Source organism: Merops nubicus, unplaced genomic scaffold (assembly GCF_000691845.1).
Source record: "Merops nubicus isolate BGI_N331 unplaced genomic scaffold, ASM69184v1 scaffold30769, whole genome shotgun sequence".
NCBI lineage: Eukaryota > Metazoa > Chordata > Aves > Coraciiformes > Meropidae > Merops > Merops nubicus.
Genome location: NW_008629635.1, coordinates 22,395 through 43,598, shown reverse-complemented (window position 1 = coordinate 43,598; position 21,204 = coordinate 22,395). Strand labels below are relative to the sequence as shown.

Below are 21,204 nucleotides of genomic sequence, written 5' to 3'. Positions count from 1 at the left end.
AAATACATTCGTTTTCCTATGCTGCCTGCATACGTTTGCAAAGAGTATGAGTGAGTCATTCCACTTGACTGTATCGTGGCACTTGATATATGTTCACCCCTGGGCATATTAGGTGTATTTCTGTTCTCCCAAAACTAAGTGTTAGGTCCTAAACCCAGGAAAAAAAAAACCTAGAAAAACACAAGATGTATGTTGATAATCCTGTTGTAAATGCAATGATTGACAAAAGTCAGACGTGAGATAAAAACTCTGCCAAGTAAGTAATACTGACATATTACTCAGAACTCTATAATCCATTATCCAAGTGATTACCTACAGATTACAACTGAAAATCTTTTACTGGACAGCACTGGAAACAGAACTCCAAGGTTCCTAAAGAGTCCAGGTCTTTCACTTGGGATGGTAAGAACAAACATTGCTAGTATGTTACATGCATAGATGTGCCACACACTTTAAAGTAGGACTTGTCCAGAAGAAGAGTCTTGACATTAAAACTTTCAATTATTTGCTCTAAATATCTCACCCATACTGAGCAGTTCAGCTTTTCTGAGATTAAGGCTGGAAATAATTATGGCCTATGTTACTTCAGAAAGCCAGAAGCAATATTCACAGGTAATTAACTTCGTGTAAAAGAAACATACAGAACAACAGAAAAGGTTAAAAAAAAAAAAATTCACTTACTTCCTTTGCAACAGCAATGCAATTTCTGTCTGAACTTTCATGTACTCTTGTGCCATTTTGCAGTGCTGTTCAAACACAGCCATAGATTCTTTGGAGTTTGGGCATGGTGCTAGAGGCTGAAAATAAATCAGACATGTAAAAAACTAATGAACTGATCTTAGTATGTAGTGTGTTAGAATGTCTCTGCGGTGTATTTATAACATCTTTTAAAAACCAGTAAGCTTTTAAAAATAAATGTCCTGGAAAATGTTACTGCACGGATGTCAAAGTTGACTCAAACCTCAAATCTGTAGTTATTAATCTGATACTCTGTCACAAAAATCAAAGTAGTCTTTAGTCCCACACACAAGCAGCAAAGTGTATATACAACAGTTTAATTCAGTAACACTCAAGAAAATAAAGTCTTACTCTGACAGTCAAACTCAATTTGCATTTGTTTTTAGGGATCATGTTTACCAGGGGTTGTTTTTAATAGCTTGATCAAATTGTGAGTCAACCAATCTCAGATTACATAATGTATTTTTTTACCCTTGGTCAAAATTTAGACAGAATATAAACACAGGTGAATATGCTGCACTACATTTTGCAGCCCAAAATTCACACATGAGAATAAAACGCAAGATAAATCATCTAATAAAGTATGCATTTATTACCTGTAACTGATGATCTAATGTAAGATATGCCATAGGGATGGAGTTATCTGACCCATTGGTCTCTGAAACGATACCAAGAAACTTTAAATTTATTTTCAAAGTTAATTCTATTCTTACAGGACAAAACCAAGAATTCTAAACCGTCTCACAACACGCAATCTGAATGTGGAAAGGCAAATGGAAATAGCAGCATTCCAATCCCAAGGCAGATGAATCATTTTGGTTTTCTTATAAAGTTAAGAACTCCAAAAGTATGGTCTATCACACTAAGAAGAAATAAAGATTAAGGTTAACATCCTACACTTCCAGAAGCCATGTAACAGCATACAGATTTAAAAAATACCATTTTTGTATAGATTGCAATCGTGTTCTCTATTTATAAAAAAATTTGTCATTTCATTCTTGTTTATGAAGGATCAGCCAGCCAGCCCATGCATTTAATCATTTTAAAATTAGAAGCTGTGCAAATCAGCTCTGCCAAAATAAAATAAGCACAACCTCCTGCTCAGTTTTGAAACCTGCTCCCAGTGAGGTCTGTAAGTAACTTCCTCACGACATGTTCTAGGGCATCTTCTTTGCTCTGTAGAGATACTTTGTGGGTAGCAAGGAACCCAATAACCAATCTAACTCCTGGGCCTGGCTGCTCTCTCCTTACACTGCCATCACTCTGGATTTCTCTAGTAATTTCATTCCAGATTTAACGTGTTTCTGTATTCTTAGAGATCCTATCTTTTGGTAGCCCATAATCTGGGGATCACATGGTTACTGTTAAGCATTAAGAGACATAGGAGTAATGACACATGGAGAAACTACTGATTTTATAGCTGCATTATTGCTACTAGAGGATTATATGGAGGAGGGTAGGTGGGAAAAAAAAGGGGCTGCTTACCCATACCCCAAAAGCACCTGCCACAGAGTAGTCGTGGTAGAGAAACTAAGGTGTTGCCCTCAAAGACTATGCTATCTCCAAGAGCAGCTTCAAAAGGAAACAGAAATAAGAGGGTGGGAATGGAGAAAAAGTGGTTAAGTGTATGCTTGTAAGGAAACTAGAAGGTGGTAGAAAAAAAAGAAAGAAAAAGAAAGTAAACCCAACCCTAAAACCAGAAACTTAATCACCACATCAACTTAAAAAAGAGCAATATAAAAAGTCTTTCCCTACATTACACTATTGCCATATATGGAATACTGCTACAAGCAAAGGAATTCCTGCGATGTTTCAAATACATCAATACATGCAAAATATTCAGGTTACGTTCCTGAGCACTTCAGCACTGTATCACAGAACTGTAACTTTTCTGGTGATTGACCAGATTCAGCTGCATCCTCATTTTAATTCTTATTTTTTTTTTAAACATACCCTCTTTTACAGAAAACTAAAATCAGTTCTTTGTCTAGAAATTCAAACCATTCTTTGTTCATGGACTGCATAAACGTAACAAGGAAAAACATACACGTGGTACCTTCTGTATTTAACCCGAGTATAAGGCGAGGGATTTCTGTGGGCCAGAAAACAGACCTGACTTTTAACTTTAGTGCTGTGCAGTATTAAAGGCCAGAGACTTGGGACAAACCGTCTTTGCACTGGCATATGATTAGAGACTTCCAGTTCTGAATGCACTGTTACTGGGGCAAGAGCTTGTTTCCATGTGAAGCAGCAATTACCATTAAGCACTCACTGCCTAAAGCAACTCAAGACCACTGCAACACAAAATAGGGTGGGCTGTGGCAGTGGGCAAAGGCTTTGAGAAATTATGAGTGACCACAAGTACACTGTGATCAGGGAAAATGACCACACAGAAAGAAGAAAGCACAGAAGCAAAATACAAGAGTACATTGCCCTCCTCCCACTAAAATACAGGGTAGGGGTGGGGAGAAAAGTACAAATCTTACATACACAATCACCTTATATTTGTTATGACACAAGTGTGCACATATATGCTTGTGCAGGATTCAGTCCACATGTGAGTTTACATTTTACAGTTGATTACAGGAGAAGCATGAATGAGTCTGATCAAAGATGAAAGGAATCACAAAAAAAAGATTTCAGAATTTGAGGCACTATGAGGTAAGAGCTTGAGACTGAGTTTAAGATTCAACATGTACATTTTGGTAAAAAAAAATGAATTCTTATTTATATTCTAAAATGGAATTTGTGGAGATCCATTGTTTTCATGCAGTCCAGTACTGTTTTTTTTAATAACGGAGTGCATTATGATTTTTAAAATTAAACTATTAAATTATGTTCATTCTTAGTCCTATTACATAACAAAAGAGCAGTGATGTTACATAGAAGTATTTACAACACTTTTGTAGACAGACTTGTTAGTTCATTTAAAAAAAGTAAGATTATGTGCACACATACATTCTGCATATGCAAAACTACAACACAGATAAAAATCCAGAATTAATGTATTCCAGTTGATGATACTCACCTATATAGCATTTCATTTCACAAATCAGAGCAATGAAAGCTTTAACTGTGCATTCATAACACAAATGCACAAGACTAAAATGTTCTAAGATTTCTATTTCCCTAAATCCCCCAAACCATACTACAGTCAAAAACTGGTGATAAAAGATCTGCATTACATACTACTACCAATGCATATGTTCAGTACTTTCTTACAACCAAAATGCTTACAAGTTTATGTAACTTAATATAATCCATATAAAAAAAGTTCTTAAAGCAGTGTGCAAAACAAAGCAGTAGTGTAATGACTTAATTTAAGCAGACTCTCACTGCTTAATTTTGTTGATGTCTAGACAAACATCCCATATCATAATCAAATAAATATTTGGTATTTTTTGCAGGCAAAAGGTTAACTAAGGAGCAGAGGATTACCTGCATCATCAGGTGTCCATGGATTACGAGTTGGCTTTTCAGAGGTTGGTCCCGAGGTAGTGATCATTCTCACACTAGGACTAGATGATCTACTGCTGTTTCTACTCTCCTGAAATGACCACAAAAAAAAAAAAAAAGACAAGAAAAGTTAACCGAAGATTCTTTTAAGGATTCATTTAAAAAAAACCCACACTATTAAAAAGAAAAATAAGTGTGAAGAAATCCGAACCTAAAATACTCTCAAATACTCTCCTCCCCAAGCTTTTACTCTGAAAGCTTTCCAGATAACTTGATAAACTTTACATGTGTTGCAGGGATAGTTTCATTCTCATTTATAAACCACCTTTAGCATATAAAAATAAATGGGTATACTTTAGCTATTCAGCACTGCTTTTTGTAATGCTGAACAATGTGCTTTAAGCAATTATGAGTACATTCTCTCTTGCAAAACTGATTAAGAACTAAATCAAAATTCTGTAGGAAGTTCCTTTACATACAGCTTGATTCCTCCAATCCTTTCATTTACCAAAGCATAAAAACATAATACACACTTCATTATTCTACTGAGCTCCTTTTCCAGAATTTTTAAAATATATATATGTACACATACACACAGTTGTATTTCATATATCCCCTCATTGACATAAAATTAACACAGTAAAGGATTTAAGACTATAAACCCCACTGGTTTTATAGGAAAAAAAACCAAACTGAAGTAAAAAGAAAAGATGGAATTTATCACAAAAAAAATCATTAAATGTCCCTATATTTCAAAGGAAGCACTCAAATACACATTACCTGGAAACTATCTCTTTATTACACTAATTTCCAAATATCCTATCTTAATTTCATTTCTTAAAGACAGGATTTCAGTCAAGTAACAAACTAAAAGGTAACAAGATTCCACACACTGAAGTATGTATTATTTCAACTGCACTATGTTTCTCCTGTATTTTTATTATTGTTACTAGTGTTTTATGTTAGTAGTCAGAAAAAGGTCAACAAACTACTGTAGAAATAATCTGATGGATGATATTGTCAAGATGATAGCATCAGACATTTTGAAAAAACTTCTGTGTTGGAGTCTTTGTTGACATTATGTAAGGTCTAAGTTGCCAAGCTTACTGCTTGCTGTCCATGTCCTCAGATACGAATCATGAACACACTCTGCTGATGTGAAAGGTCAGAAGACACAGCAAACACTTAACAGCATCTAAGTCCTTTAAGCAAAAAGAGATTTGCTGAGTATCTACAGCTGATACCAAAGGGCACCCGAGAAGTACTCTAGTTACATTAACTGCTCAATGCTGCACTAGATTGCTTGCTGTACCAGACTGTTTCCATTCATTAACAGAAAAAAAAATAATTTCCTTGATAACATTATTTAGACAAAATTGCTAGAGACAGAGATGAAGGACTCTTATCTGAAGCCTATCTAAAAAGCACTGCAAAGTCTGACGGAAATTCCCAGAACTGAACACCTGTTAGATTACAGCCCTTGAGTGTGTGTTGAGAGAGAGAATTTAGGCTTGTTGGACACCAGCCCCCCTGACAGGCAAGCCAGTGACTGTGCAGCCAGGAAGGGTAGCAGCCTACCCTTTCATCCTTGTTTCCTCCAGGTACCTCAGTACACTCAACAGGCTTGTTATCAGGTTACTCTCAAACCACACGTGCCAGGTAGCCAAACCCACACAGCATTTTTAGCTTCTTAGCTTCCGTTTCTCAAAGACTTCTCATCTTGAATAGCTGGTGTGCTTTGAGGAATAATCTCCCCATAAGTTTAAATGGGCAATTAAATTTAAAGAAATCATCGTCACCAGGCCTGTCTCCTCATATGTGGATTTTATCTCACCATGAAAAAGAAGAAAAAAAAAGTGTATCTGTGACTAATTTCACGATCTCATGGACAGAATGATTCATCTGTGTAATATCAGATCCCCCAAATTATCACACCCAGCTTGCATGCTTGTGGGCATGTACATTCTGATGTTGCTTCTCATCTGTTCAATACAGTACTTTTTTTTTTCCACCATTCCAAAGTAAACTCTAAGAGTTATGAAGGCCCAGAAAAAGTTATTAAAAAAAAATAAGTTGCATAAGTTGCAGTTTTGATATCCCAATAGTTTTGTGAAGGGTGATGTACCAAAACAACTCACCCAATAAAAGATGCATGGGTAAGGACACAGATACCTTGCTAGGCATCTGCACACCCTGCAGCTCTTTAGTAACTATGCCAAATATGTTCCGCAGTCCCTGTATAAAGTATCAAACTCTGTAAAGACTGTATTCAGTGTAAATAGCAGGCTCACTGTGTTCCTTCAAGCCCCAAAAAGTTTTTATGGCTGCAATTAAGAGTCCGCACATCTGCTTCTGTGTTACAAAGGTGTTTAGGTAAGAGCAGTAGCGCTGAAGAGACAGCACAGCACAACGCTTTAAAATGCACGCACAGGGAAATGAAAAGCCAAAGTAAACAATTCAATGCAAAAAAAAACCCCATTATGTGGAAAAATGTATAGGCCATAAGAGTATATGGATGGAAACAAATGGAAATGTAGCATCTGACTGCACAGAGAAGGTTGTGTCAGTGCTGCTCCTGTCACTTTGAGTAAGGTCCCGTCTAAGGTTATCAAGCACTAGAGAAATTTGTGAAAAAATCAGATTTAAACACTTTCTCAACACTGAACCGCTCCAACAGCTTATCCAAAATCTCTGCTTAACATGTTTTCCTATCTAAACTGCTCATGTGAGCAGTAAAATCATTTGGCGAAGCACTATTGCTGTGTCTGCTGTTGATAACATCTGTCAGAGCAATACTGGAAAATGCCCCAAGTGTCTCAACAACATGAAAATAGTAATCCCCAGCCATACAAACCACAAAAAAAATTCTTCCAACAGTACACAGAAATAAAATACACATACAATCATAAGACACACATGAAGTTCAGATTAAAATAGCAGTTAAGCAGGGAGAAAAGAGTCTTGGTCTACCCTTACAGGTAAGCACCGCAAACTTTAGTATATTTATTATTATCAAGGCTTGTGTTTTTCTCCACCTTCACAAAAATTCTATTCTGAAGTGGAAAATCCTTCCTGATTAAAAAACACCCCATTACAACAGAATAATTTTCTATTGACGCAGCGGCACTTTCCAGGAAAAACATGTTTAATAGAAAGATTTCTGACCAGCTCTACCATGTCAGTTGAATAGTTAAAAAATAAAAAAAGAAAGAAATGTGGCACTGTGGCAATCCTTCCGTTTTGAGTGGGATAGGGGCTTACGAGGGCTGGTGTGGGAGTGGAGGCTGACAGTGCCATGGTGGCTTCTCCTCAAAGAAGGGTGGGTGTGATGGAGAATGGAACGAGGCAAGAAGATGTTTGCAATGAAGGGAGGGAGGGGGACGGGGATTTTCACATTAGAGAGGATAATCTATATATGGTATGGTGCGTATGGGGACATACGATCAACTGACCAGAGCTGCACTAGTCACAGATGTTTCTTCTGCTTTGGCTACTAGACTGCTTATATGGACAGCAGTTCCAAGATTTTAAATAAAAAGTCAAGGCAGTGTCGCCTAAAGCTATAGAATCCATAAAGAGTAATCTTAAGCCTTTTGTCATAATTACATTGTGCTGGCTTTCTTCAGTGGTTTTTGATTTTTTTTTTTTTTAATATACAAAACATACATATGCCAAGGTAGCATTAGTGTCAGCAGACTTTTCTATCTCTTCTCACACCAAAAAGAGGATGAAAATTCATTATTCATTTACATGGACAGTGCAAAAATTTGTTCCAAAGTGCACTTTTCATGCCTGCTAAAATATTACGTTTTCCGGATTTTATCACAAAGTTTCCAAAAATTGCAAGATAGAAGCAGATAATTGTAGTTCTTCCACTTGTATTTCCAATATGCACACTATCAGACACAAGAACTATCCCCCCCCCAAATTACCACCTATTTTAGATTACTGCAGTAGTTGTTTAATATGGAAATGTGACACTGAAACCCATCTAACCTCAAGAATATCCAAAGCTCCAATTTCCCACATCCAAATAGTACTAGGGATCTCAAAATCATCAACTGACACTAATGACCAAACAGTCTCTGTGAATTACTGAAGCAGACAGTGAAGCAATTAAAAAACACAAAAGAAACACAACTGAATGAAGCACTAGCTTTACTTTTCTCATTTAACATGTTCTCAGTTTAATTTCAATTTTATATAGCATACCACCATGTCTGTTACCATGGCACTTACAATACTGGATAAGCAGCTATGCTATTAGAAAATATCTTATTGAGATAGTATTTTTTTAAACTTTGTGACAGCAACCTCCTGCAAGCTTTTGACAAGAAATTAACAGATACTACTGTAAGTTACTATCCAGGGTTCAGAGACTGGTAATGAATACATTTATAATAGTGATGCATATGCTTTTTATTTTTATACAGAGTCTAATGTATGTATAACTGCTTCAGACAATCATAAATAGTAATTACAATTGCTTTCCAGATATAGAGAGGTGAAAAGGCTTTCCTGCACAGCATCTGTCCTCAGCCAAATTAAGTGGTACACAAAAACTATGCGTCCATAAAAATGACAAATGCTGCATGAGCTATACAGAAAACACTTCCCATCTAGAGCTCATTCATAGATTATTAGATCATGGAATCTCATTTAAATGCAATACAAATGACACTACAGTCTGACAAGCTTCCACAGAATTTTTATGAAAGCATCAAAGGAGAAGATTTCCAGACCGGTTTCCCTGTACAGACTCAGTGTTGACTGTACTGTAAGATAGAGAAGAGATGAGAACGACTTTACCTGACTGGACTCTGTTCCAGCAACACTAAGATCTTGAATGGATCTGCGCCTCTGCTGTCCGTTTCCTGCTGGGAAAAAAAACAGAACAAAAACAAACCAGTGAAATCTATTCAGAACAAAGTAAGAAGGGTGCGACTGTGGCAGAGGAGCTTGGAATTTGTACAAATCCACAGAGAGAAAGTGAGGGAGGGGGGGAGAGAGAGACAGCTGCAGAATTTTAACTCAAAACATGCTGGCCTGTCAACAAAAAGTACACCCCAATACAATAACCACTCCTACCACATGAATAGCTGCTGCACTCTACTCCACCATCTTCTGTCACATGTATTTGGTCAGGCTTAGTACTTGGGGCAGGAGCTGATGACGACATCTATTTCAAGTGCGTTACGTTATGGGGATTTCTAAAAGCTAGACTGTGAAGATAACAGGCTGCCAGCTTTAACCTGTTGCTCTTTGGTGTGCTCAAGGACCGCAGCAAGGACTTCTGCCTGCGTGCTGCTCCCCTCATGAAAATTAAGAAGCGAAAGTGCTTCCTTCTGGTCTTTGTCTCCTTCAGATAAATGAAACTATGTCCTATTCTCATGCTCTGAGAAGTGTGAAAAGGGCACTGTTCAGCTAAATCATATCTCACCATCAACCTAGTGAGCACAACGCTGTAATCTTTTCCTCCTCTCCTTCCACCTGTTAGCAATTATCCACCAGTGACAGCTACATAAAACAGTTTAACTTTTAACACTGACACGCAATCAAAGGCATTTCCAGGAAACAAAGTCTCCTTAAAAATAAAAGGAGATTATGCAATGGAATCTCCCTGGCTACTTTGATTTTTATTACGATGACTGTTTATACTGTCTCTTGAGAGCAGGTCAGCTGTCCAAAAGGAAACACCAAAACGCCCGAGTAACAGCTGACAATGCTCAAAATTCTTGCTCTTAGTTCAGCATTACGTAACTTTTCTACCAGAGGGGAGCATCTGAAACATGTCCTGCACCCATGGCAGCCCCTTGCCCACTGACCTTGCATACAAAAGCCAACCCAGCTCACTGAAAGCCCGGTAACAGGCTTTGCGTTTTTAACCTCTTAGATACTACTTATTCAGTATCATTTCCATATGACTCCACAGCATATCTTGACAGGTGTTTTGATTTGTAACATTTACTACAAAATCATAAGGCTACTTACTATTAAACAATACAGTTAATGGTATTGTAAACTATTACACATAGGTACTATGACATGTCAGAACACAGCACAAAACAGCAATACAAAATTCTCAGTGTCACTTCACCCATTTGTCATGACATTTTATAGTCTAAATTCTACAGAAAGTACTATGAGAAACAAACATAAGAAAATCAAGGTTTCTGGAACAGGTATACACTCTTCGTTCTGACTGCAACTGAATTTACATTGCAATTTTTGTGTGGTCTTGAACTTTTCCTTCTGAAATTCAGGAAAAGTATATACTTACCTAAGCAACAATGGCTAAATGACGTTTGATATTTCAATATTAGAGATTGTGTGAATGACAAATCTATGTCAAAATTTCTGAACTTGTTCATTTGCAGTCAACTTTTTCACTACCTAATCACTTAACAGAAACAATTATATATTTAATGGAATTCTGTGCTGTGGATACTTCATCTGACTACCACAGCTTGTCTCAATATTCAAGATATGGGCGATCCACCCACGACCAGTACAAAATTACGTGCATGTTTCATTCAACAACACTGTTATAAAATTAGCTCAGCTTAAATAGCCTTGCAAAAATATCTGAAATTCTCATTTCAGATTAGCAACGTTTGTGAATTTAAAGAACCTGGCACATGTGTTGCTGAAGTATTAGAACATGGCTGCCAAAAAGTTAAAATAATCAGGGTGGGGTGCAAGAAAGAAAAGAAGATTACTTGGGGCAGAAAGAGGGGCCAAAATTACTGTGTTGTAATAAATGAGTTCCTTTAAATGAAATATCTTCAAGTTAGTAGCATGAGGGAAGAGCAAGCTCTATTAGGCAATGCCATTTTAATTAGTATAACTACTGCAGACATCTGGCAAATAGCTTAGACAAAGCAGAACAGACTACAAATCAACAAATACTTATTGCTCCAGATTCATGACAAATTTAAATTGAATAATATACTATACAACCTATATTCTTTATTTGAAATGATCACTACTACTCCTCTGTTTTCCTCTCACAGTTTTGATGTTGTTCGTTCTTCTACATCAATTTAAAACTGAATTTTTCTCATTACAAAAATGAAGATATTTGTAAATGCACAGAAGTTAATATACAGTAGTAGTTTGATGCATTGTGTCTGGATATCAGTGGTTTACAGCCTTTTAAGATCAAAAATCAAACATCACAAACATAATTCCTGGCTTCAGAAAAAAACATTTCACATACTGTTGTTTATTTTTTAAAACGAAATTCAATTCCACTGCCTGCTGCCCCACATACTTTACTGTTGAGCACCACCCATCTGCACCCTTCCCCCTGCCAAATACCCAGACCAGCTACAAACTCTTCTTGCCCTTTATTTAAGTCTCCTTTTACACTTTATTTGTGCCCAGTACTCTCTCTTCCTTGTACACCTTACAGTCACCAGACCTCCCACAGTGCAGGATGATCAGTGAATGTAACTGTGCTTGAGACATTTTAAAGAAGTTAAAACATTGGTCTGAATTCCAGAAGATAGAAGTGATCTGGGGAGACAAGTGTGGGAATTCTCTTATACTGGTTTCAAAAGTAGATGGAAAAATTACAGACCTAAAGCATCTATAATTCCTATCCACTTTCTAAAGACACCCAACAAAATGTCTATCCTGGGCCATCACTTATGCAGTGTCAATGCTATAAAAATCTTAATGCTGTGGCACAGTTTCAGCTGACAAAAATTACAAAACCAAATGCACGCGTGCTATATGGAATGCATGAGATGCCTTCACGTTGCTGGTGAAGAAAAGGCTGCTCTTGAAGGTGGATCTGCTAGATGCTGCTTGAATGGTCTGTACTGAAATGCTGTTCTGATTATTTTTCCTGATCATATTACAACCTATACTTGAAGATCTATTCTATAGCTACTTAAGCTTTTTGTGCTTACTAGGGTTTTTATTTTTCATATATATATAAAAAAATGTTGGTACTTATTACTTATATTTTATATTCTATATACCATAAATTGAAAAAAAAAAATACAGTGATACTTCATTTGTTTATCTGGTTGCAGGATACCACCACTGAAAACTTATTTACCAAGTTGTTATACAAAAAAGAAATTCGTAGATCCATTTATCAGTTTTTAAGTTTTTTTAATCTAGTAGAGCAAAACAGCATCTTAAATGAAAGTTCTGTTCACCCTTATTTAAACTTATTTAGAAAGAAGAGCAAATACATTTTAAAAACTTTTACTTCTGCCAACATCTTGCCTTCGATTGATAAAAATTTGTATTTTATGACCTCTGTAGTGTCATCAGTTCATAGGTGAAAAGCAGCTGAGGCAATACATTACGAAAACCCCCAATGATAGCAGATGTAGTACTCATACTTCTAAAATAGCCCTGCCCCAAAGCAGCTGACTCATGGTAACACGCCTGCATGGTGCCTCCCCTCCCGGGCAAGCAGCTGCTTCACCATGTGCTCAGCAGAACCCGAGGTAGCAGCACAGAGGACAGGGACAGGCTGCTTGGCCCACGACAGAGGCCAATTAAATGTTGCCCAGGCAAGTCTGGAGGAGCTGGGTACGTGGCAGAAGTGCTGAGGAAACTAATGTGGTGGCATCGAGATGGAGGTCACAGTTTGGGGGTCTTGGAAGTATCATTAGTAGAAGAAAAGTGTGTTAAGAGGCAAGGATTGAAAGCCTTGTGCTGAGAGTGTAAGGAAAGGAAAGAGATGAGAAAGAGGCCACACTGCATTGCCTTTAACAGAGTAACAGAGCAAGGTACTTTTGAATAACTGCTTTAAATACTCAGATAAAAATTATCAGTTTACTGAGCAGGTGATCATGTCCCTGTCAGATAATGATTAATCCCTTTTCTTTTTCTGGCCTTGGGATTCTTCTGGGAAAGCTGTTCTGACAACCAGAAAACTTACAATATACAGCCCAGATTTATTTACAGACCATTTACATGTTTCTTCCATAGTGTCAATACTGTCTTTTAGCTTAAGACTCCTCCTAGTCTTTAGCTGCAGATTCATCGATAGAAAATCATTATTACTTTCTCAGTTTTCATTCTGTGTGCTAAAACCCCCCATGTTTTCAGATTCTTCTTTGTACTTGCCACACCACCCTAGTAGCTCTTCCTACTATTATTTTGTGTATGTTTCTTTTATATGGCTGCTCAAAATATTATGTTGAATTCCTGATTAAACATCAACAAGGGCCTGTAAATAGGATTAGGGCTTTTTTGTCTTTCCTGAAAAGGAACTTTTAAGATTTCACAGTTTCTCACAACTGTGTTGTTAGCTGCTTAAAACTGCCTGAGATTAATCTGCATGCATCTGCTATGGTCCCATGTCATCTGATTGAAACTAGTGTTACAGCCCACAGTGCATGACCCTGGATTTTACCCTATTTCTATTCTTTTTTTACCCCACAGTCACCACAAAGTTCACCCTATGCGATAACTCTAATCCTCCTCTTTATGAATAGTTGCTTCTGATAAAAGCGTTAACAGTGAACTGCATTATCATTTAAGACTTTAATACCTTAAGTGTAAAATTTGAAATAATTCATTACTATGCTTGCTCCAATGCAATACTTTCTTTTATTTCTACAGGTTGCTATTTCTCTCACATCTATTCCAAGTTCACCTTGGAGTGCCCGTCCTGTCAAATTCAATTAAAATAGTCCAGGTGAAGAGTATAGAGTTGGATTCCTCTGGCTAAATAAGTAAAGCCAACAGACTGGTACCATCTATTTTGTGAAAATGACACGGCATTTTATTCCACTGACTTTTTAATTATGCTCTAAAAGTTTCAAGTTTTTTGGAAGGCTCAGTGCTGTTACATGCAGACAGTGTGCACAGACAAGAGGTACTAAGCTTCTAGAGCTTATAGACCAGGCTCTCATCATGTGCTGACTGCAAAATTGGCACATCTCTTCGCTTTCTCTTTCTTAGCTCTCTCAAGATTTCACTTATGTCATTACAGGCCAGGACTGTTTGAACTTACAGTGGAAAGCTACACTGGTAAACTTTTATGCCAATTTGTTAGCCTTAATGCCAAATAGGCTTTCTTCCCATGGGTAGTGCCATTGTTCTTTGGAATCTACTTTTGACATTCTGTATTTTTAAACTAAAAATTCAATGAAGTTATTAGTTTTGAACAAAAGTTTCTTTCAATCTTTTGCATCCAACTTTAGAATACCAAATAACGTGAAGATTTACAAGCAAAATTCCTCGGGTGACACAAATTTAGAGGAGGGGGTCCACAGTTTTTGATGGCTCTCTAGTTAAGCAGTAAATACTATAGTTGCATCTCCTGCCTCTGACAAACCACTTTGAAGTGACTTGCATACTATTAATGGTACACCTATCACAGCTTGGGACTGATACTTATTTTTAGGCTTTTTAAGATTATGAAATGAAAGGAGGAAATCCACTTTGATTGCCAACAAAGGAATGGGAAATGAAAACGATATGTTGCTAACTAAATACAGACTTGTGACAGGTAAGAATTATTCATTAAATTCCCAACTGAAATTACCACCTATTGTGCCTGATTATACCAATTTCCTTCCTGTTAGAAGCTTCTTCTAATACTTTGAGTTTGCATTAACTTAAACAGAACAGAAATACCTCATGCAGACACATTTCAGCTCTACAAAAGTGTAATGAAGTATAAGAATTACATAGATTAAGTGTTAATTTTTTAAAATAATGAGTATCATGTGGATTTAAAGTTCTGTATGTAAGCTTTTTTTTGTTTTACTAATATATGATCAGATTAAAAACAGGCACAAGAGATCAGGGCAAGACAACTACCTAGACAGGAATTTTTCAACTTAAGTCCACTGTCACCAAATGAGATTGTTATAAAAGACTGCATATATCGTTTTGCTCTCTAAGAAGAATCTGAGCATCTACATCATCAAGGAAAAAATCCTTTATCAATAAAAGTAAATCTGAATTAGAAGATCGAATCCTTTACTGATAGAGGTAAGCTTACTAAAATACCATGCTCCTCTTTACAAAGACATTATGAAAATCATGGAGATTATTTCTACTTTTCTCCTAGAGCAGCTGGAGCAAGAAGTATTTTTAGCAGTCTGATCATTATTCTGGCATCTTAACCAACTGACCCGTCCACCTGGTCTGCGATACCTGGTATGATGATCTCAGGGACATCCAGAATGTTGCCAAATGAAGCAGTTTTACGATGGCCTCGTTTAGGCTTGGAATAGGCTGAAAAAATACACATATACAATACACATGCAAAACACTAAAAAGGCAATAGCAAAATTATTAAATTCCTAAAATTGCATTTTTCATAAACTTGGTTAAACTATAGGTCATGCAAAAATGTGTCATGCAGAATAAACTGCATTGCCTTCCACTCATGCTTACACATATTAAAGCAACTGTTAAAAAGCAAAAAATGCAGAACTAGCCGTCATTACAACACTGTGTAATTAGTTATAGTTAGCAACACAAAAGTCAAACACAGAAAGCAGCATGGCAACAAGGAAGGGAAAATCAAATGTAATTATCCAAACAGAGAACAAATTAAATTATTTTAGATCACCTGTATATTAAAAATAAATTACTGACTGCCTGAATTTATAGAACACTTTCTCTTCAGTGTTGGGGACAAACTATTTTAGAAACAAGATTAATATCTGTGAACTTATGTTTCTTTAAGTTGCCTCCTTTTAAAAGAAATCTGTCTCTGAAAAAATGCTTACTATAACTATACCTGACAGTCATTCCTGCCTTCCATTCTTTTGTCCTTTTAGTGAACATTTTTTATTTTCAAACTGGCTATCACTACCGGCCTCTTAATTTTTGAATGATGTTCAAGAAACATACACTTAGAATAATATCTGATCATAGGATTTTTATATTTTTTTTACTGCTCCAGTAGTTTAAGATAAATAGTTCCCATTTAGAGAAAAGTCTGAATACATCTTTCAAAGATGGAATACTGCAGCATATCCATCTCAAATTTAGTAAGTGATGCTGATGTGCATTATCTGATTTACTCTTACACTTCATCTAGCGATAGATGGAAGAAGAAGATTAAATAATTCTTGACCTGATTTACTCTTAACAGCCCAATTCTCACCCAGCCACACAATTTTTTCCATGTTCACAGCATATTATCTCTTTCACACATTTAACAAATTAAAAAAGAAAACAAAACCAATACAGTGCTGTTTCACCTCTTTTTGAAAAGGCTATGGTCAGATGGGTTGGACCTCCTTTCTAGTAGTCCACTACTGCCTGAAGTGATTTCTTAAATAAAAATAACTAGTATGTTCAAAATACACTTTTGTTTAAAGAAAAAGAAACCCTATGATCATAAGGAAAAAAAAAAATCTTAGAAAATTCTGAAATAATAATTACTGTTCACAGCAATGTTCTTAAGGAAGACAAACCAGGAAAATTAAAACTCACACAAAGAAGGGCCAGGTTATTTTCACTAATGTCAACAATTAACTCTTAAACTTAGAGTGTCAGCGACCAGAGTGAGTCCTGACATATTTTAAATTAAAACCAGCATGTTATTATTATCAGGTTAAGTACATAGCTGCCTTCTCTGTTAGGAAACCTTCAGAAATATTCAGGGTGAGATGTGCTACACAATCATCCAGTCAAAGACTGACAATACAAAGGACAAATCTTGGGATAAGGCTTTAAAATAAGAACACAACAGTAAAAAGTGTTTATGGCAAGATAAATATTATTTCATGAGTAACTTCGGTATTTAGTAAAACAAGATCCTGCAGGAATCATAATACAATGAAGGACAAAAATGAAATAGTCATGTTGCACAAGGAAGCCAGAATATGATGCACATTTCCTTATTAATTACAGCTAGTTGATTATCCTAATTTTCCGATTGGTAGAAAAATATCAAAACAGCTAAATAACCCTGGACTAACCAAAGTAAGTTGGTCTTGATTATTTAGATTTGTGGTTATATACCATACCAAAAAAGCTTCACATATGAAACGTCAAACCTAAAGTATGCATATATTAACAAACAATATCTTTGATGAAGAAAAGAGACAAGAAAGTGTTTGCCAAGTATACACATTTTTATTAATTTGCTCTCCTGGGAAGAATGAAGAATGCTTTCACCACAAAAGTATGTATTTATACTTGCACATAAATTCCAATTCACTCAAGGATTCAATGTTTAGACACGAGTTTTAGCAAACCTGGCAAAACACCTGTAGGTTTTTTTTTTTAAAAAAAAACCAACACAAACAAAACAAAAAACCCAAAAAAACACCAAAAGATACCAATGCTTTGTTAATCTGATGAGTAAAATCTAACTATGTTTGTCTTTTTGCAGTATTTTGGGAATGTGCTAAACTTTAAACGCGCCTCTTAATTTCAAAATATTGCAGGAATAGCCTTGAAGGAAGTGTTCCTTTGGAAATAATTGTGCTGGCAGAAATGGAGTAAGATTGTTTCAGATGCAAAGGAGAAAGTGGTGCATTTGGAACAGGATTGACATTTAGAAGTCTTAGAATGACTTTTTAAAAAGGTAAAAGTCTGATTCAACAAAAGTAATGTCTTCCACAATCTTAATAGTATCCAATTAGAATACTCAACCTTGAGTATACATTCATGAATGAAGCCTTTTCCCCCACAAGTAATAAAGGACAATAAGGACGACATGAAAAGTTCAAGTATTTTCATATGGCTAATAGTATTAACCTTCTCTAAGACTAGGAAAGTTTTACATCCTCCTTCCTTCCACTTCCTTAGCCTATCCCCTGAACATCCTTTTATCTTACCTGTGATGGAAGCTATTCTTGCTTCTATTTCAGACATGTCAGCACTCATCCTCTTGGCTTCTCCTGAAACAAGGGCTGACTGAGGTCGTGCGCGAACATCTGACAAGCTCTCCACGCTGCTCCCGCGAGATGGGGGTAAGCTCAAACGGCCAGGATCACCCTGTTTCAACAGCCACATTTTGAAAAGACTTCTGCAGAAAGTCTTTAAAATTTACAACTCAATACATGGTAATAATTCAGCTATTATTGGCATACAAGAACCAAATATCTGCAACTTTCAAAAGACTAACTTTACGCTGATAAAAATTGAGTAGAATTAGGCCGATATTTTCATAAAAGAATCCATATTTTTTCATCCTACTTCAAAAAATACAGTATTTTCAGAATTCATATAAATGTGTGATCCATTTATGTTATACATTTCATGCCATGTTCATAATATTTTGACTTTAAATTAATGCTGCAGTTTTCAAATAGATTTTTTTTTAACCTAATGAATCCACTTAAATAAAATTAACTATTTTGTGATTTCACTGGAGATCTTAGGACATTACTGCAAGAGCCTTCTAGTTTACTTTTTTGGAATAATTCAGTATTTTCCATCTCCTTTCATGTTCTTTTCTAATTAATTGGCTCAAATTTTCTACTGTTTTTGAAAGAAGACACTAACGTTTCATAGCAGTTACAAAACTTTTGTCCATCTTTGTCCATTTCATCATTATGGTTCAATAGGTATGTGTTTGTCTTACCGGCTGCTTCCCTGTATTTTTCATTTGCTGTGCCAATTTTGACTCTAAACGTTTAATCGTGTCATTGGTGGAAGCTCCTTGGAAGTCACTTGGTTCCATGTTAGCATCACTCTTGTTACTTGTGTTTGTAGAAGTGATATCCATGAATGAACCTAGAAATTGGTAACAAGGAAAAACATTTGAAATTTTCTATTAAAATATGAAAGTTTGCCTCTTCATCTGAGCATCCTCAGAAGCCTAAATGTGCTTTAAAGTAAAACTCAAAAATTTTTAATGAAAGGCAAGCTGCAAGATCACAACAGATCCATTAATGTAAAAGGAGTAAATAAGACAGACACCACTGAGTACTATGATGATATTCTGAAGTTAGTCTCGAGCTTGTTCCTAAGTTGTTTGGGTAGATGTTATATTAACAACACAAGCAGCAAACTCATTCACAATTAATGACAAAGTCCATTATTAACAATAAAGAAGTACAAATATCTGAAAAATAACAGACAACATATGATATATCGCTTTAAGCTGTGAATATATCTTAAAAACCGTTTGCTGAGAGGTGGAGAACAGCTAGTGAAGTCAGTACAGTGCTAAACCTGAGAAGATTTTGTAATATACAGGTCACCAAGTTGCAAAGTAGCCAAGGAAACTTTATCGAAAATAACAGAAATTTTCTTGGAGACAGAAAAGAAACTAACCAAGTACTGGAGGACGAAGATACCTAAGACTGAAAACAACTCAAGTGGAGAAACTGTGCCCTAAAAAAAATTAAAAGACCGCAAGATCTTTTCTGTTGTTAAAAGGATCTCTCCAAGGGCAAGACTGCCTGAAAGCCTAGCCTGCCTTTTGGTCCGTTCACCTTTCTAGCAAGTTCCTTGCACTTAATTTAAATTACTGCATCTTAACATAAACCACCTGCAAATTTAAATTGCAGAGATCGTAACTGAAAGCACGTGCAGCTTTCAAGAACAGTCAAAAATTTTAAAATCCTGACTCCTAAACACTATATGTGAGTGAAAGATTAGCAATTGCTATCAACCTTCACGGGGAAAAAAGGAGACCGCAAACCTGGACATTTGGAGACAGCTTTTACTGCATGCCTGTTCTCTATTAAAGGTATGCTGCAGCAAAATCATGTGGCTGAGAACACCAAATATGTTGTGGTATGAGGTCTTAAAAAAAAATATAAAAAAATCCTGCCAACGCTTAAGAGTTTGGAAAGGTTACCTCTCCCAACATGAGTTCAAAATCAATATGAGAATCTGCTTTATAATCCATCTGCATCATTTCATGTTGCTGTTCTTTTATTTATACAAGTGTACCTGTACTAGTGGCAGAGTTGCTTTGGCCTTCATCTGAATACTGGCAAGGATACTGCAGAGGTTCATCAGCTCCTGGAAAGTACTGTGAAAAAAACAGCAACGATTGATAAAAAAGTAATTAACAATTGTTTTAAAAATATTTAAACAGTGTATCATAAACCAATACATAAATTATACATTGTGTTTATAATAATTTATTTAGAAGATAAATAAAAGCTATTATTTTTTGCAATACATTAAAATAAATCTATGACTGTTTTTATTAATTTTCCAAAATCTGCTATGACTTAGCGTACCTCTGCCTTAAGGAATGATTTTTCTGTTCCACAGTAATAATTTGGTGATTTTTATAAAAAAGACAGAGGAGAGAGTAAAGGTACAAGCCCACCTTTACAGTATGATAAGAAGCATACCTTTTAAAATTCAACTTCCCAACTTAATAGGTTAAGAAACAATTAAGATAGTAAAAGACGTTTTTATACCCGCATCAAGTGTGTCATTATTTTAACGATTTCCTCCATGGATGGTCGTTGTGAGGGATCCTTGGACCAACAACGGGTCATTAAACTCTCAATGGGTTTAGGCAAATTTTTGATCAGCGGTGGCCGAGTACCTATAATTGAAATTAGAAAAAAACCTTTTAATTTGTTAAACAGACTATGAGATGGACAGCAGCTGACCTCTCTCCAGTATTTTGCTAAATAAATACAGGAAAATGCATAGTTAATTGTAGTCTGAAAGAAACAGACTATACTTAATTTTCTCTCTTATAAACAAAAAAATGACTAAAAAAAAGTTGCTTTGCACTACATGAAAGTTAAAATGACATACAAAGAAGCAGAAAGAAAATGAAACTTTTCCTTCAGTAGGGGTTTGAATAAATTCACTGACTGACTCAATACAATATATTACAATGGCTAATGATTATGTTATGACTTTCTGAAGACAAAATCTCTAGATCAAACCAGGAAGCAAGTATTAACAGTCTTTGGTTCCCAATGTTGTAGTCACAAGGGGAAAAGGAAAAAAAACCAAAGGTAAATAGTATTTTTGAGGATTGATTTTAATCGTAAGAACTTCCTGAAAAATTATTAAGCACTGGAAGTACCAATTATCAGGTGACTTTTTCATGGCCTATGCACATTTTTAAATACCTGTTTT

General features: G+C 35.9%; 1 protein-coding gene across 3 annotated transcripts in view; it reads right to left on the bottom strand.

Moving 5' to 3' along the window:
- MAP3K7 (mitogen-activated protein kinase kinase kinase 7) overlaps positions 1-21,204 on the bottom strand; it is a 34,335-nt gene that overhangs the window by 2,474 nt on the left and 10,657 nt on the right. Inside the window, exons 7-16 of one of the 3 annotated variants that reach the window (XM_008947024.1) lie at positions 20,526-20,656; positions 20,044-20,125; positions 18,725-18,876; positions 17,976-18,135; positions 15,331-15,411; positions 9,004-9,071; positions 4,177-4,285; positions 2,224-2,310; positions 1,335-1,396; positions 682-797 (exon numbers count right to left, since the gene is read on the bottom strand). In XM_008947024.1, coding sequence (XP_008945272.1) covers positions 682-797; positions 1,335-1,396; positions 2,224-2,310; positions 4,177-4,285; positions 9,004-9,071; positions 15,331-15,411; positions 17,976-18,135; positions 18,725-18,876; positions 20,044-20,125; positions 20,526-20,656 — 1,048 coding nt within the window. Of the gene's footprint in view, positions 1-681; positions 798-1,334; positions 1,397-2,223; positions 2,311-4,176; positions 4,286-9,003; positions 9,072-9,282; positions 9,318-15,330; positions 15,445-17,975; positions 18,136-18,724; positions 18,877-20,043; positions 20,126-20,525; positions 20,657-21,204 lie in introns of those variants that run through there. The other 2 variants (XM_008947025.1, XM_008947026.1) reach the window with 2 other exon arrangements.